General features: G+C 39.4%; 1 protein-coding gene across 2 annotated transcripts; it reads right to left on the bottom strand.

Annotated features, from left to right (window-relative positions):
- Positions 1-734: 734 nt before the first annotated feature.
- Positions 735-16,911, bottom strand: PABPC1 (poly(A) binding protein cytoplasmic 1). Of its 2 annotated transcripts, XM_080801438.1 has the most exons (16): positions 16,536-16,909; positions 16,194-16,422; positions 12,913-13,106; positions 12,597-12,712; positions 10,405-10,544; positions 8,741-8,835; positions 8,267-8,404; positions 7,968-8,063; positions 4,818-5,090; positions 4,509-4,599; positions 3,795-3,905; positions 3,554-3,708; positions 3,235-3,319; positions 2,658-2,788; positions 1,975-2,068; positions 735-1,182 (listed from the first exon to the last, which is right to left on the bottom strand). In XM_080801438.1, the coding sequence occupies exons 2-15, from the start codon at positions 16,384-16,386 to the stop codon at positions 1,976-1,978; spliced, it is 1,911 nt and encodes a 636-aa protein (XP_080657564.1). In that variant the 5' UTR covers positions 16,387-16,422; positions 16,536-16,909; the 3' UTR covers positions 735-1,182; position 1,975. The 2 variants fall into 2 exon arrangements, with proteins under 2 accessions (XP_080657564.1, XP_080657563.1); XM_080801437.1 differs by having other exon boundaries at positions 16,194-16,911.
- Between the last annotated feature and the right edge of the window lie 1,513 nt (positions 16,912-18,424).

Below are 18,424 nucleotides of genomic sequence, written 5' to 3'. Positions count from 1 at the left end.
AAGCTGAGATTAAAAGCTTCATTATGCAGAGGATAACACTGTCATAGTCATGGTTTTTTCTGGATTCATTATTTGCTTCTGAAGAGTTTGTGTTGAAATTATTTTAGCCTGGTTTTAAAGAATCAGATGTACAACTCAGAAAGCTTAACTTTGCTAGTAGTATATGTGGAGGATGGAACAGAAATTAAAACTAGGCCATTCTCTCAACAGTGTATTCAAACTACCAAGGATATTTTTTATTTAGGTGACTGGACCCTATCCCCCATCTTCTAAATCCGTCCTCTAGATGGAGAAGCCCCACATACTTTCTCACAAGTATTTTAGGGGACAAGGTATTAGCTGATGATTGTGACTTCATTTCCTATCAAATTAAAGATCTTTTCAAAAATAAGGCTTAAAACTAATCCTAACTTTAGGACTCACTGCTGTTACTGTTTCACACCATATAATGAGGGTTTAAGCTAATTAACTTCCAGCTAAGAAACCTCACTATAGTCAAACTGGCATCATTTCAAAAAATATTAAACAATACAGATATACCTTGGTTCAAGAATTCACATGGAAATCTAAATTCATAAACTAGATAAATTCTTATGCCCCTTTTTCCATAAAACTATGATATCCTTGAACTTAACATCACCTTTATCATGAAGAGGTTCTTCTGCCAATTCCAGCTTATCACCTATTTGTGGAAAACCAATTACAAAGAGAAATAAAACAGCGTAACAACACTGCACTGTTTAAGGAATTTTTATTAAAGCAAGAATTTTATAATCCAAATTACGTTTCCTTGCTCAGTTATCAATTCTGTTATTTAAAACAGAAGTGACATTCTGAGCTATTCCACAGTAAAGAATTACAAAATTAAAGAAAGGAATGCTTTAAATTTTTGTACTTTGCTGAAAACTCTTTTTCCCAGGGTCTATAAAACATTAATTTGTTTTTATATTTTACTATTTTTTTGTGGTTTTTTTGTTGTTTTTAAATCAATAAGTAATCTAGGACTAGCATTATGTTTGCTAGACCTGGCATTTGCTCGGTACATAAGGTTCAAAGTTTCCTTTCCTTTTTTTATTTATTTTATATTTTGCAATGTTTTTTTTCCATAATGTTTAAGTTTTTCGATGTTTAGATATTTTTCTTCGGTGAAGCACGAGTTTCTTTTCATGGTCCCTGATCAATCTGTGAATGCAGGGAGAAAAAAATGTAATCATCAAACTTGCTAAGAGGCTAGCACTTCATAATTCTAACTGCTAAAAATAATGAGCAAAAGAACTACTAGTTATTGCTATACTGGCAATCATATTATATTAAATATATCAAACGTAACACTGTGCAAATTTAAAATGTATAGATGCAAATGGCCAGGTACCAACAACAAAACAAGATGACCAATTCTGGCACTTGTCAGTAGCAAATTTAAAGCCCATGGCCAAATTTAGTCTGCAGCCTGTTTCTATAAAGTTTTATTGGTACACAGACACGACTATTCGTTTATGTAATGTCTAGGAGTCCTTTCATCCTAAAACTATAGTAATTACAACATAGACAACATGGCCCACAAATCCTAAAATATTTCCTATCTGGTCCTTTACAGAAAAGCTCTGGCAATCTCTGGTCTGGGCTATGCTGCTACATTACCCCATTTCTTGGAAGTAATGAAGGGCAAGAGTGCAGGCCCCAGGCAATTATTAGTACTGCACCCCAAAGAAAGGTAGAAGCTATGAAAGTCCTCGGAAAGTAAGTACACAAACAGCCAAGCCCACTTACACAAATTATAACCTAAAACGTTTAAAAGTGCTTGGATTTCAAAATTCAAGTCAATACCAGGCTAACAGGTAAAATTTCTTTTAATTTTTATCTCTTTGAAAAGTTAGCAATACATTTGGATTAATGGTAAAATGATTTCTTGTAAAATATGCTCAAACTGATAAAAACAAGCTTAAACCAATAGACCCAGGAAGGAATGCTCACTTTAAACAGTTGGAACACCAGTGGCACTGTTAACTGCTTTCTGGGCAGCCTCTTTAGCTTGGTGGGCTTGTAGTACAGCTACAGCTTCGTCAACCTAAAAAAAGAACAAACTGGCCCTGAAAAGGAGTAACTAGAAGAATTTCAAATTCACAACATATAAATGTCCAAAAAAGGCAAACTAAACTCCTTTCCCCAGATGCAAGTGGCAAGAACCACTTTCAAAAACACCCATTTCAACTGTAGCCATATCCTTTTGGGTTCTATTCCAGCACTATTCTACAATTATGAACCCTCTTCCATTTACTTCTTACTCTCTTGTCACCATAACTCCCCCCAAAGTTGAGAAACAATGGCAAACATCTCTTTCTTCACTAAAGCAGCAGCACAGCTAAAAACAGCACTGATGCTGGAGTTAAACTGACTGGAGGTGAAATCAAGCTCTGTCCTTTGGCTAGCTGTGTGAGCAGAGGGCCAATTTCTGACCCTCAATTGCTTGTTTCCCCACATATATTACAAAACGGGGATAAAAGCACCGTAAGTGGTGATAAATTTATACTTGAGATTTCTAAAACTTAGAACTGCACATGACTTATATAAAGCACTCAGTGATGTTCAAGTTTCTACAAAAAGTCCTGGAATACACAATGTAAGTGGCTGTTAGGTAAGTGACAAATTTAAATTACTTTAGAACGGAGAGACTCTGGAGACTCGAGCATATGAAGAAGTTCTGAATTATCAATCTCCAACAACATGCCAGTGATTTTACCAGCAAGAGTAGGGTGCATGGCTTGAATTAGAGGAAAGAGCCGTTCACCTAGGATCAAAAACATACACAAATTCCTTCCGTCAAAAGTGTAAAGGCAGCCACCATGATTAAAACTGAAGAACCTCACTTTTGTATATAGCATATAGATGCTAAGCCCAAACCCACCATTCTGATAGTTAAAAACTGATTAAGATCTACCACAAGGCAACGAAGTTGTTAATTCTGTGCTTGAAGTTTCTTTTTCATTTACTTCAAATTCCCTCTTCCAAAACTGTAGTGGGATCCATGGCAAATAACTTATTATTCTAGTCATCAAAAGCAAAGTATTTCATTAAAAGCCTGGAACAGTATTAACATGTTTAGCAGACATGGCAATTCAGACCAATCCTGGAACCTGAGACCTGCCTTTGCATTAAAAAATGACCACTAAGTATCTTCCCCATTTTGTAGTCAGTCTTGCTCTGTAACTGACTAGGCAGGACAAAGGCACTTACCCAACATTTGCTTTTGCTCTTGAGGAGGGGCAGATGCCAACATGGAAGCAGTCAAAGGCTCCTGACCTTGTACATGAACAGCAGGCTAGAAAAAAATTAGGAATTTTTCTAAGTTTAAAGTACAGAAGTAGGGGTGCCTGGGTGGTTCAGTCAGTTTGGCGTCCTTGTGTGCTTTGTCTAATTCCCATAGACACTTTTACGTACAATTAATGGGACGTCAATGAGCAGAATGTTCTAGATCGCTTAAGCTTTCGTAATTGCCTTTTTAGCCTCTTTAACTGCAACCAAGGCTGCCATCTTTATAAAGATTAAGTCCTACCTGCTGCATGGTAACTTGTGGCTGTGCATTAAGATGTTGCTGAGGATTGCGGACTCCTGCGGCGTACTTATACTGCGGAACGGTGCGGACAGCAGGAGTAGCTGCGGCAGCGGCAGCTGCGGGACGTGGACCCATTGTCTGTGTTGATGTGTTAGCTAAAAAACAAACATGTGGTTGCATACTTTTATCATGATTTTTCAAATTGGAAATCAATTTTTACAGAAAGTATTTTAAGACTTACCAACACGCTGTGTTGACATGACTCGCGGAACCTGTGAAGAAGCTGGTCTCATAGTACTAAATGGTGGTCTAGGAGCGGCTGGGCGGATAGCACCGGGCATATTTTGGAATGCTGCATTGAAAAACGTAAGAACACACGTTACCTGGGAAAAAACTCACTGAAGTGTTCAATGCTTTGTTAGGGCTGAGGTTTGAACGAAGGAACCAAAGTGACTAAATGCAAATAGTATCTTAAAGCTTAGTCTCTCACCTGCCATTTTCCCAGAATTCCCAGATCAGAGAATGAAACATAAAACATTCATTCAGAAGAACAAGGACTTAATTACTATCTGAACATGATACACAAACCTGGTTCCAAGTGCTCCTACCATATAGCACAGGGCCACAAGGCAAGGTGCAAAAGCCCAGGACTCTGATCCTCACACATGGAACAAGATTTTTTAAAATTACTGCCTATCCAAATATGAAGTTAAAAGTTGGATCCATTCCCAAATATATCATAAAATCAAACCAGCATAGAAATTACTGTCAGTAAGAAAGGAAGGATGAGGCATTTTAGGATTCTTCTTAAAAAATACTAGGATCCTCAAAATGAACACCCATAACCCTAAATTATGAAAAGCAACAATTAATATACTGCTGAAATATAGCTAATTTATCCAGTACATTTTTAGTCCAAATAATTCACAACTTTAATTAAAAACAAAAGGCTTACGATGAGGTCTGGCACCCTGAGCAGTCCAGCGAGGACTTGGTCTTAGTTGAGCAATTTGGCTAGGAGGATAGTATGCAGCACGATTCTGAGTCTGCAAAGAGCAAACCATGTATCAGGTGAAGAAAAGCAATAATGCAGCTAGCTCTATGGTCTCAAAACATTCAGCCAAGTCCTTATACTCTTATACAAATTTTTCAAATTTAATCACAATTCAAATGTTTTAATCTTAGATCTATTGTAAGGCACAGACAATTAAAATTACCAAATCTGAAAACCTGCATAAGGTTTTTATTCTCTTCTGAAACATACCTGTGGGATAGCTGCCATGAAGTAACCTGAAGGAGGTGCTGGCTGGTAGGGGTTGATTACAGGATTGGGCACAGCTCTTACACTTGCCATTCTCTGCATATACTGGTTAGTGAGGTGAGCCTGGCGCTCTTCTTTGCGCTGAGCTAAAGCTACATACAATGGCTTGGTGGCCACAATTCTACCATTCATTTCTGTAACTGCTTTTGTGGCTTCTTCTGGGGAGGAGAAACATACAAAACCAAACCCTTTGCTGCGACCACCCTCCATCATAACCTATTAAAAGACAAAAAAAAAAAGTTAATTCAATGATAGAATGCGGCTCTGAGGGCATTACATTGTAATTACAGCTACTGACTCAAATAGGTAAACACTGTTAATGCTTTCATTTTTTCCACCATTTTTCCTCAATACCTCAATATTAAGGGCAAGCTATGCACATGCATTATCTCAGCCAAGCAAGAGAAAGTAGAGAGAGGTAAGACAGCAAATGTGTTCAGATTTTAGATCTGTCAACAGAATATTAAGGTTTAAGTATATGAATGATCCAATCAAGGCCTACTAAAATTAAAATTTGACTTAGCAATTCAAGTTGACAAGATGCTTTACTATTCTTTGGTGGGGAAGGGGGAACAGCTGAATTTCAGAATATCCACATTTCAAAATAAAAATTTCACATTCAAGACTAAAAGGGCCATAAATAAGCTTCCAATCACTTAAAAGATCTTCTAAAGGCGCAATGAGGAGGTGCAAAGAACTCCTCACCAGCCCTACAATACACATAAGCATGTTCTACAGCTATATTCACCGGTATGGTGTAGCACAGGAACAGACAGAGTAACAATGAAACAGTCCAGTGACCTCACTTATATGTGGAATCAAAACAAAACACCAAAACCGAACCAGACAACAACAACAAAACTGACCTCATGGTTGCTGAAGGCAGAGGAAAGTGGGTAGGGGAAATCGAGGTTTTAAAAAGGTACAAATTCCCAGCTATAAACTAAGTCCTGGGAATGCAATTAAGGTACAGCATAGAGATTAGACTACTGTACTACATATCTGAAAGTTCCTGAAGAGTAGATCTTTAAAGTTCTCATCACGAGGAAAATAAATTTTTGTTAACTATGCATAGTGATGGATATTAAACTAGATTATGATCATCTGACAACATATACAACATGAACATCAAGTCATTATGCTATACATCTGAGTATGTCAACTGTACCTAGAACAAGACCCCGAGACACACCCATGCAGTTATGGGAATTTACTGCATTAAGTTAACATTTTAAAATAACAAAGAAAAAATGGACTTTGCATTATATAGTATGTATGTGGTACATTGAGACAACCTAGAAGAATTAAGTCATATCTCTTATTCACAGCACACTGAAAAATCAAACTGCCAAAGATTCTAAATCTGAATGTAAAATGCAAAAATATGGGGAAAGATGAAAAAAATCCCAAAGTCCTAAGTTAAAGACTGGGAGAAAGTATTAGCAATATAAAACAAAGGGCTGACATAAAATTCTAATCAATAAAAAGACAACCAATTCAATATAAAAATACGCAAACAGGAAAAACTGTCAACATATGAAAGGCATGTCACTAATGGAAAAGATGTAATATCAACTTCTACTAAATGGACAAGACTAGTAGGAATGTGTCTAACCTTTTGGGACAATTTGGTTGTATCAATTTTAAATATAGCTACTGACCAGGTATTTTAATTCTAGAACTTTAGAAATACATTTTTGCAAAGATACATGTTTATTACAATGGTAGGTCTAACAGTGGAAACACACAAAGCAACCCAAATGTTTATCAATGTAAGTACAGTAAAGTAAGTTATGGTACATCTATACAATGAATATTCAGCTCTTGAGGGGGAAAAAAAAAACCCTGAAATGAATATGCAAATATCTATCCAGACCTGTTAAGTGAAACTGCCAAGTCCTAGAATCTGTATAGTACCATCCTGGTCTTCTAAATTATTGTTTATACATCTACAAAAACTATTTGGACAAACATGAAGATTATCTGGGAAGGACACCCAAATGGGATGGAGGGAGGAAATCACCTTTCACTTTTTACCTTTCTGCTTTAGTTTTTTTAGCAAGCATTAACACATGAGCTCCTCCTCCAGAATAAACTTGCCAAATTTTCACATCTCTGCCACCGAGTGATATGATCGACAAAGGACTTTAAAAACATGCATAATATTCAACTTCAACAACTTTCAGGGAACATACACAGGGTAAAGATACCCAGAAGTGGATTCTAGCACATTCCAAGTACTCAAAAGCACAGGCTAAAATGCAAGCCAACTCCATCTCTTCATTTTTATTTGTATTCATCTAGCAAGCCCCTAACACTTCCTATCACAGAAGCTCCCTTGATCAATGAAGTTAACAGGAAAAGATGAGTTAGGAAGATCAGCCACGAGGTCATTCCAGAGCACTGAATTTTAATGTTTCCTGAACTCTTAAGAATCTGACTGAAGTTTTAGACACTCCTCCCATATCCCAAAATACATATGCACAAAACTTTACATACAGAGGAATTCTTGGACCATGGACATCAGAAAAAACACCTGGAACAGAGGTTCTTAATTAAATCAAATTCCCAGAATTTAGAATAGAAATTCTTCATTTCTGATTTTGAGTGGAAGAAAATCTATCTTTACTAGGGGACTTAAAGTTTGACTCCCCAGAATGAAGTGTGCAAATGAATATAAATTTTGCCTGATAACAATTATAGTTCCCTAGTAAGTTGTCACTTTAACCAGAAAAATAACTAGTTAAACAGAATAGCACGATGCATATTATGTGAGGGTCAATCACTATGGTCAACGAATGCAACCTCAGGAAGAATTCAGAACTTGTCCCCTAACAAAAATAAACCATCAAGGCTACTACATCTATTTCAAATTTGAATGTCTGTGAAGCGATGAGGCAAAACCCTGATCTCCAGAAAAGAAGGAAAAAAACGACTGACTTTTTGGAAAACAACAACAACAACAACAAAAACCCCTATGTGACTCTTCATTTACAAAATAAGAAAAACACTCGGGCGTATTAATGTGAAATTTACATACATATTATCAATGTGCATGGATTGTCCCCAAATCTTAAAGTATGTTAAGTTTACCTTTGCACTAGTGATTGTACCAAAAGGAGAAAACTCTTTCCGGAGACGTTCATCATCAATACCATCATCAAGATTTTTCACATAAAGGTTAACACCCTAAAAAACAAAAAAAAACAAAAAACTATCGAAAAAGGAAAAAGAAAACCACAGTGAAACTCAAGCACACTTCCTAGTATTTTTTCCCATGTTTCTTCTCCTTTCCCCCTCACAAACCCTCCAGTTACCTGGCAGTAACTGAAATGAATGTAAAATAGGTTTCCTCATCCCTGTCTTATTTTGCTTGTCAATTAAAAATGAACCTGGTATCTGGTGATCCTATCTTGCTTCATCTGTTCAAATTTGCGCTTAAGTTCCGTCTGCCGTTCCACTTTTTTCTGAGCTCGACCAACGTAAATTTGTTTTCCATTGAGCTCCTTTCCATTCATCTCATCCACAGCCTTATAGAAATCACAGAAATTTTAATTACTAACTTGCAATAGAGAAGTTCACTGCTTTAACAATCAAGAAAATTTTTCAGGTTACGCATGCTAAAGTGGACCCATCACAGTAACTGGGCTTCAGTGTTTTGGGAATGTAAGTTCCCAATTTATACCCTCTACAAAATTTATACCCTAATACAAAAAATTCAAGTAATTCAAAACAATACATGTAAAATAGCCAATGTAATGCATGTACATTTCAGTATGAGAGCAAAGAAACCTTCTATCATCTCCCTTCTTATTATAAAATACAGGAAATCCATACTATCTTTAGTTAGTATATTTGAGTCTTACTTTCTGTGCATCTTCATGCCTTTCGAAGCTTACAAATCCAAAACCTTTGGATTTTCCACTTTCATCAGTCATTACTTTCACACTTAAGGCAGGTCCTAAAAAAATTTTTTAAATGATTCAAACATATTCCACACAACATTTATACATTTCAAATTTCAAAACAAAGTCATGAAAAAAATAAAAATTAAAAAACAGTCTCTTCAAAGACCTTGTATTTCTACTAAGCAGCTAAATACTCTACTCCCTAAAACAGCCCTCCCTCCATTTAAGGAGGCAAATATGTTTTAGACAGTTGTTAAAGATGAGATTTTATTCTTAGTTCAAACCAGATTTGCCTTTTATTGGCCAACAATTTTTTTTCTTGACATCAGAATTAAGAAATAAGATTTTCTTAACCCTTGGCCCACTTGATTTTCAACTGAGAGTGGAGGGAATACAGGGTTTGACCCGTGGAAAGACACAGTATCACTCTGAGGAAGCAGCACATATTTGGAGACACGTGGCCCCAGTTCTCCCAAGTGAAAAAGACACTTAACTGAGGTGGGTATTATCTCAGGCAGGTGGGGCCAGAAAAGATTAAAAATCACATTTGATTACAGAAAATATGGAAGATGTATGGGCACAGGTAGATTGTTTCTTTTGAATGTACCTCTGGTCCTAAGCTGTACTTCCAATCTCTATGAGACAAATAGCCAAGAAAATATTTGACAAATTTACATATTGGTCACCTCACATAGCATTATTCATTTGGGATAATTGGTAAACAACAATCAACTTCAGCAACAGCTTCTTATTTAAAAAGACGATGAAATATACAAAACCAGTCACTAAAGAGAATTTGGAGTAAGATGCAAGACACAATCTTTGTCAAAAGGACAAGTTTTTTGCTCGAAGGGTTCAATGTGGCCTACTAGATCAGCAATAAGAAAGTATTAGATTTCCTAATTCTGTATCATTTGAGGTGCTCAAAAAAAAAAAAAGCCACCTGTTGAACTTACTAGATCAACAAATGATAAGGGACAAGCAAATCACCTGCAAAAGCGTTCAATTTACAGTTCATCTTCTGATCAGTTACAACTATCTAAAGTGAGGCTGGTTAACACTTTACAGATTTAAAATTTAATCAAGTTAATTTGAAATTCAAGGAACAAATTAAGATCCCATGGATTCAGAAGGCCATCCCAAGGAGATATCACGGGAATCAGGATCTCTGGCTTTGTCTTTGAATGTCACTGTTTCAAATTGCTCAAACATGAGGCTTTTAATAAGACTGGCCAAATATCCTAAAGCTGGCCAGCTTTCCTGTCCCATAACTAAAGACTGCATTCCACCCTAAGTTGGCTGTTATCATGTGCATGCCTCTGATGAGATGGGATCTGTACGTGCAGAATTCCAGCACAGTTTCTTACTGTAGCATAACCTTTTAAAATCTGTTCCAATTAGGCAGTCACACCTTACTGTGCTAATACAACACTATTAACCTTTATTTATATACTACTTTGTAGTATAATGGACTATCAGTAGTTTAATCCAGATAACGACAATTATTTTTAAGTACCATATTAAGTTTCATTTCATTCACTTTAGAATAAAGTATTAGCCAAAACTAATGTTGAGCAATTACTCAGAACTTTGAGTGTAAAAATTTAATTCAGACACATTACCAAACTTGCCAAAGAGATCCTTAAGGCGCTCATCATCCATATCTTCTCCAAAATTCTTGATGTAAACATTGGTGAACTCTTTTGCCCTAGCTCCGAGTTCTGCTTCTCGTTCTTTACGAGACTTAAATCGTCCAACAAATCTAATAAAATATGTAAGGACTATAAAATTAGGTTCTATTTTATTAAGTTCAGATTAATTAAGGCTGATGGTTGATTTTGTAATTGTTACTGTTAATTTCAGAATCTCGAATAAAGAGCACACTAAAAACAAGTGCCTTAAGTGAAAAAAAATGGAAGCATAAAATAAGAACAAACTTCTTAACTATAAGGAAAAAGGAAGCATTTTTCTTCATACACACTTCCCTCCCTTCCTTCTAGCTAACCCAGGGTTAAAGAGATCATGCCTATCAATATAAATGAGTGGGAGTAACACATGAACCATGCCAAAGAAAAGACTTCTATCGTTGCTATTTCAAAGTGAGGTCCTTGCACATTGTTTGTGCTCTCCTAAAATGGAAATTTAAACTTCTGAATTCTGTACTCTAACACATAACAGCTTGGCAAATTTTCTTTGCAGCATTATCAACTAAATGTTTAAAAATTTAGTTTTCCCCTAATATAATAGTAGTACATGTCATTTAAGACTATTGTAAAATAAATTACAAAACCATCTTCCATGATACCACCCAAATCATGACGGATTTTCCGTAGGTCTTTTCCTTAACCTTCCCCACCCCACCCATACTGTAGTGCTTCTCCAAGCTATTAGCCTTAGGAACATTCTCAACAGGAACATAATTTTCCACTGCGGACATCACGACTTCATGCTTTTTGTTAATAATGCTGGAGCTTAATGAGCCTTTCTGTTATATGTTCTTATGATAGAGTTGCAGAAATCATGGTAGTTCAAAAGGCATATAAATGACCTTAAGTTTATATATACAGACTTTTCCAAAAGGGTTATACCATTTTATACTCAAAACAGCAATAAATTAAGTCTTTATTTAATCTAGACCCCCACCATTACTTGACATTCTTCCTCTGCCCCCAAGCATGTTGATAGGCAAACTGTTAAGATAATTTCATCTTCTAATACTAATGATGCTAAATATTTCTCTCATTTAAAAATGTGCTATTTCAAAACAATAAGGATTCTAACAACTAGCCTTTGTAAACATTGTTCACATTGAGGAACTGCTGGTTTCTTAGGCATACGGGTTCTTTATACATTACAGTCTTTCCTTAATCATGTAGTGACACAAAATTCAAATACGTAACACCATGTACATAACAATCTCTTCATGTACAGAATGACCACAGCACTTCATGAAATAGGAACCACACCTTAAGAGTGATGCAGTGGAGTTGTTAGAACTAAGCCCAATTTGTAAGTCATCACTGCAGTTTACACAGCAACATGAACTCAGCTCATTTATAAGATGATCTTATGGCTCAATTTGCCCAGATAATTAAACAAAAACCACTGGCACGAACAATAAAAAAACTAGAGATGTTACTTCTTTGGGCTCATAAAATCTGCAGTTTTATAACCTGCAGCAGAATAGTCTCAGAGGTTTTATCAGTGCCATTATATAAAAAGTCTGCAACTTTTAAAAACAAGTTTACCTCAGGAAAGATTAATTATGAAGATTGCTGGTTTAATTCTACTTAACCTTTAAATGGGTGAAGAAAGGTGAAAAGGTCCAAGAACAACTACTCCCATCAATAAACTGTAGTAGTATGGCCAAGTGAAGAGCCAACTTAGACTCTGAATTTAGACCACTGGGTTTGTATCCCAGCTTATCTGTTGAACCAGCAGGTAAATACAGACAAATTATTTTAAACTCAGTTTCTCAAATGTAAAACAGGTCAATGACTACCTTAGGAATTAAGTTTCTGTCTGGATTCCTAGTTTTTCAACTATGCACTTATCTTGAAAAAGCTTTGTATCTCAGTATACCTATCTTCTTTTGCTTTCTGACTTGAATGTTAACCAATTAATTACATTAATTCACTGTTATTCATTTGTCACAACAAACAAGGAAAAAACAATGATAAAATCTACCAAGATGTGGTTCATTATTTTCACTCCAGCTGAATCTCTTTAAGAGCTCAAATGTATTAACTTGTAAAATGAATTGATTTGGACTATTAAAAACAGATCTGAAATATAATTAACTATTTATACTTACACTTTGCGATCATTTAGTAGCATCCCATTCATTTTTTCAATAGCTCTTTCAGCTGCTTCCTGTGTCTCAAAATGTACAAATCCATAACCTTTGGAGCCATTTTCATCACAAACCACCTAGGGAAAAACAGATACCAATTTTTCATTACTTGCTATTGATTTAGCACTTTTTCCAGTGTTCAGAAAGAACCTGTCGGCCTCCTAGCTTGGGTATTTGGGAAATAAAGCTACCCATTAATAGATAGCATGGTTGCTCTTTTAAGGAATAAACTACAAGAAGGTAAAACACTATGTTTACCTGTCACATTTTTGCTTACCTTACATGAAAGGATGTTACCAAAAGCAGAAAATGTATCATACAGTGCTTTATTATCAATGGATTTGTCCAAGTTTTTAATGAATATGTTGCCCACTCCACTTTTGCGAAGTGATGGATCACGCTGAGACCACATGATGCGCACTGGCTTGCCCTTTATAACATCAAAATTCATGGTGTCCAAAGCACGCTCCGCTGTGGAAAGACATGTTCAGGGTATTACTTCAAAACATTTCTAGACCACTAAGAATTATATAAATTATTATGGGGAAAGTAGTTGGGCATAGTCCCTCTCTCCCTATCTAAATCTCATGATTGCTGGGCCTTACACCTCACACTAGTATAGATTTAAATTGTATAATGCTAAAAAAGACGACAATTATCAGAAACCCCAAATTTCCCATCTTAACTGATGACATATCACCAATGTATTTCTGAAACATTTTTTCCTTTAACTACCATAAATTTAAAATCCCCTTTTGGTTCAACATAAAACCAAGATACCTCTTCACATACAATCTGCTTAATGAGCAATATAAAAGATAGTAGATAACTGTAAATTACCCAGACTTAAAAGCTTTTAGTTTTTTCAAGCATTTTAACTTCTTCCCTTATTTCTTGTCAAAATCAGCCTTTTCTTTGCTTACCACAGCCAATATTATACAAAAATTAGTCCATTTAAAAAATTATAATAAAGTCCCTGGATTTTGGGAGCTGGGTGATTTCAGGGACTCATGGCACAAACTTCGTATTACTATGCTTTTAAAAAAAAAAAAAAAGGTTATATCCCTTCAGATTAAGATTTGAATTAGGCCCTCAAAAACTAATGTGAGGTTGGCATACTCAGCTATATAATGAATACGAAATTTTTAATGCCAGGTCTGTAAGATTCACAATTCACTCATTAAAGCTTCCTTGACATATAAAACCAATTTTATCTTCAGTCATTGATTTACTTAATAACTGATCATTTAATCTATTATTTCTGCATGGTGCTAGAAAAATTTCAGAATCAACCCTGATTTCAGAGTCTATGAAATACTGAATTAAGTGCATCTCTATCATGAAGCATTTATTAAATAAACTGAGACTTTTCATGGAGAAATATATTCTTAAGTAAAAAACATTAGTCCTCAAGAGGGAAAAAACATAGTCCATTTGAAGTTCTGAAACACCAATTCCCACAAATTCCATGCCAATATAACTGTAAATTTATTGAGAGGACAAATTTTCTGGCCACTTCTTTTTATAAACGAAAGCTCCAGTTTCTAGAAGATAGTGACAATCAGCTGTCAGCTCATTATCAATTGACCACACCTACTCAGCTCCCCTAGTTTTTTAGCTGACTTTGCTTGAGCGTCTTTTGAATGAGTCACCTCTTCCTGTTAAATTGGAAACTGGTCACTTTCAGAAGCTATCCTACCAGTCCATCAACGTTGCAGTAAATAGGAAAAGAGAAAACCACTGAAAAAAATATTTGGAAAGACGGTAATTTGTACATATAGAAATCACAAACAAATGTAAGATGAACAAATGCTATCTTCTTTTGAGCAGTTACAGTACCAGCCCACTGGTATAGACTGAGAATACATACAGTGTACTGTAACCATGGTAACCTGAAGTTCAACTTTTCAAATCACAAGATATTTTAAAAATTGGGTTTGTTTTAAAATTGTTAAGCTTGGAAAGAATAACAGCCACTTTCAAAAGTTACATTTTATAGTCTTTAGGATTTGTTCAAGTTTTCTCTGTTAACTTTAGATGGTGATTACCTGCCCCAAAGTTATCTTCCCTAATCTATTTATTCAGCGGTAAATCTTGTCCGGAGTTTGGAAAAATTGTTATGGACTGACATTTGGAGCCACTGCTTACGAGCAAAAGGGCAAGAAACCTGCAGTGCAGTTTTACAACTTCTGGCTGTCACTCAATAGTAGTATGTCTACCCAAATCTTGACAGTAACTTCACCTAGCAAAAAGCTGATCATTAAATAACTTCCAGTCCTACTGAGTTAATTTAATTAGAAATTTAAAAGTAAATTCCTTATATTCCATATTAGCTGACATGTATTCCAGCAGCTTGAGGGGATAAAAGCAAAATTGGGCCATAAAATTGAGTGAATCTGACTTTTGGAAGTTAACTGATCCAAATATAAAGAAAATCCGGGGAACCACCATACCACATATCTTAATCTGTTTGCCATATTTTGTTTTGTTAACTGTTTAACTTCAAAATAAAAAGATAAGTTTTAGCCACATTTTTTCCTCCGTGAGTTAGTACTGTTATTTTGTTCAATTACCCATGACATAGGGATAGTCTGGACCACTTTAAAAAATAAAGAAACCTTTACTACTGAAGGCCAATAAGTATAATGGTCCAGTTCACACTACACTCGAAGTTTACAGCCAAAATTTGATTACATTTTTTTTTGGGGGGGAGGAAAACCTCTCGAAAGCACAGAACTATTTCAGAAGGGAAGAAACATTCTGTATTACCAGTATTACGAATCTAATTTGGACAAAAAACCTCAAATAACCTACAATGCCTGAGAAAACAGTGCATTTCCAAAGGGTCATCCTCCACACCCTCAGCTCCCACCAACCTGCTCTTAGTATTAGTGAGAAATGCCTGAACTCGGGGAAAACCCCAAATGCGCGTCTCAGCGGTAACCTACATTTCTAGAGCCATCGGTTACTGACAAGTTATTAAGAATGGAATCAGAAACCTGAGGACCACCACATCACCAAATTAACTTTATTCTAAGGCCCTGTGGCTCCCCCAGGCGATTGGGCCAGCAGCAGAGACAGGCCTCGGGCCTGTGAGGTTACAGGGTTCAACACGTGGTATTTTTCGAGCACCGAATCGCACTTCCTCCGCGTCCTGGGGCGCCGGCAGGAGCCCGGGGTGGTGGGAGAGCCTCCACCTATTACCAGAGAAGGGGGCTCGGCTCCCAACGCCCCAGAAGCCCGCGGCTACTGGCGGGAGCGCGGTGGAAGAACCCAATCTCACCAACCCTCCCGGCGCGTCATCACCCTAAAGTTTGAGAGCGGCTGAGGCCGAGAAAATGGTCGCAAAGGAGGAAGTGGCCAGGCGTGCGGCTGCCGGCAGCGCGGGTCCCCGCGGGCACGGGGAGCGGGGGTCCCGGCGCCCAAGCCTCTCCCCGCCGGCCCTCAGGGGGTGACATGCCCGCCCGCCCCCTCTCCCGGGCCCGCCGGCCTAGCCCGCCCGCCGCCGCCTGCGCCTCATGGCCGCCCGCCCGCCAGCCCTCCGGGCCCGGCTCTCACCGTCCGCCGGCTGCTGGAAGTTCACATACGCGTAGCCCAAGGAGCGGCGGGTGATCATGTCCCTGCAGACCCGGATGGAGAGGATGGGCCCGGCCGGGCTGAACTTCTCGTAGAGCATCGCCTCGGTCACGTCGGGGTGTAGGTCCCCCACGTAGAGCGAGGCCATGGGGTAGCTAGGGGCGCTGGGGTTCATCTCGGCACGGCTGCCCGCAGGGCCACAGGCCGCGACCTTTCCGTGAGAGGAGGAGAGCGAGTGCTGGGGCCGGGGGCCGGAGCCGGGGGGAGGGGAGCGGGGGCAAGCGCAGAGGGACAAAAATCAACCGGAATCGAAAACTACTCAACGGCCGCAGAACGGGGTCGATCGGCTGCCGCTGGCTGCTGGCTGCTGGCTGCCGGCTGGGAAGCAAGGGTGGCGGTGGCGGTGTCGGGTCCGGGCAGCGGGAAGGCCTCGGTCTCTTGGTTCCTTCTTGGAGCTGCTGCGGGGCCGCGGGCGGGCGGGCGGGTCGGTCTCGGCTGCTTCACCGGGTTATTTTATAAAAGAGGAAGAAAAAAAAAATAAAAGTCTCCGGCGGGGGAGACGCGGATTTTTTGTAAATTTTTTTTGGGTTTTTTAAAAGATTTTTTTAGATTTTTTTTGGATTTTTTTAATAATAAATGTGTGTTCCGAGCCCGGAGCACACACTCCGCACTCTCAGCACTAACCGCCGGGGAGAAGGGGAAGCACCGCCTCCTGCACCCTCTACTTATACCCCCCGCCGCACTCGCCCCGCCCCCGCGCGTCTGACGCCAGGGCCCTACGCGAGCGTCAGCGCCGGAGGAGGAGGAGAAAAGGAGGCGAGGGGGAGGAGGGAAGAGAAAACAGGAGGAGGAAAGAGCAGAGAGGAAGGGAGAGGTGGCGGCGGCGGCTGCAGCGGGTGTGGGGGTGGGGCTGGGGCGGAGGGGCGGGGCTCCTGCGCACGCGCCGCGGCCGGGGGCGGGGTCTCCGCTGCGTAGGGCTCGTGGGGGGAGGGGAGGGCTGGCTCGCGAGTGGGTCTGAGAGGAGTCGGGTGGGACGGCTTCTCCTTCCACACACCCCGCCCCCACCTCCACCCTGGAGAAGCGTTAACCCGTCACCGCGGCGGTGGGCGGCGCGCGGGGCTTCCGGGTTCCTCGGCGCTAACCACCCCCCACGTGCACGGCCGTCCGGCCCTCTTCCCGCCACGGCCTGCCCTGCTCCACTCGCCCCTGTCCCTTAGGGACCCTGGGCACGGGTGGGCTGGCGTGGTTCCTTCCAGGCCCAGTTTCCGAAATGTGCGTGAAAGGAGCCGGGTTGGCTCCTTTTTCTCCTACCCGGACCGCACTACGACTCCCAGCGGGCAGCGCCGCCACGCGCGTCGGCCGCAGAAGCGGTGCCTGCTGGGAGCTGGAGTCCCCAACGGCCGCGGCGCTCGCTGACCCCAACTGGCCGCGGGTCCTGGCTGCTGGCTCGGGGACCTCCAACCGTCCGGGCGCTGGACCCCGGTCGCCGCCCCGCGGTGCTTCCAGTAGAAGGGGGGAGGGGAGGAATCCTTGGGCTTCTCCCCAAGGTTTCCGAGACCTGCACTCTTCTCGGTCTCCACCGGACACTGTCATTAGTCAAAGTGGCTTTAATTGGGAAGGCTGTTTCGGGGTCTTTGTACGCTTCCCTTTTTAAAGTATTGTGATCACTATTAACTTAAGCTGTTAGGTTGGAATCTTTGATTCGTGCTATTTCTACTTGAGATTTCTCTGAGGTAGAAAACGGGACTCAAAATTCGTTTTCCTTAAAGTATGAGTCTCAGTTGTACATAGCACCACGGACCTGCAAGCAGGCAAAATTAGGAATAGTTTCAATGCAGTATTACAAATGTTTAAAACAATTTTATACATTAGTTGTGGACTTAAGCAGAAATGCTAAATTTAATAAATTGATGGCCATTAGAAAATACCAGTTTATAGGAATGATATCAAGTCAGCATACAAATCCCCACTTTAAAGTAGTAATGTATTTTACAGTTTTTAAAGCACTTGCATAAACATCCTATCATTTGTTCCCTACCGCAATCTTGTGTGGGTGGTGGAGCACCTAGTAATAACTTTATTTTACTGTTAAGGGAACAGTCTCAAGCTAAATGATTGTCCAATTCATTCTTTAATTCAATAAACTTAAACGCGTGCCAGATACATTGCCAGCCGTGGACTGGGTGCTTTATTGTCATTTAATTAAAATTTAA

The sequence above is a fragment of the Martes martes genome (genome assembly GCF_963455335.1).
Source record: "Martes martes genome assembly, chromosome: 4".
Lineage (NCBI taxonomy): Eukaryota > Metazoa > Chordata > Mammalia > Carnivora > Mustelidae > Martes > Martes martes.
The sequence above is the reverse complement of the archived record's forward strand: the minus strand, read 5'-3'. Positions and strand labels throughout refer to the sequence as shown.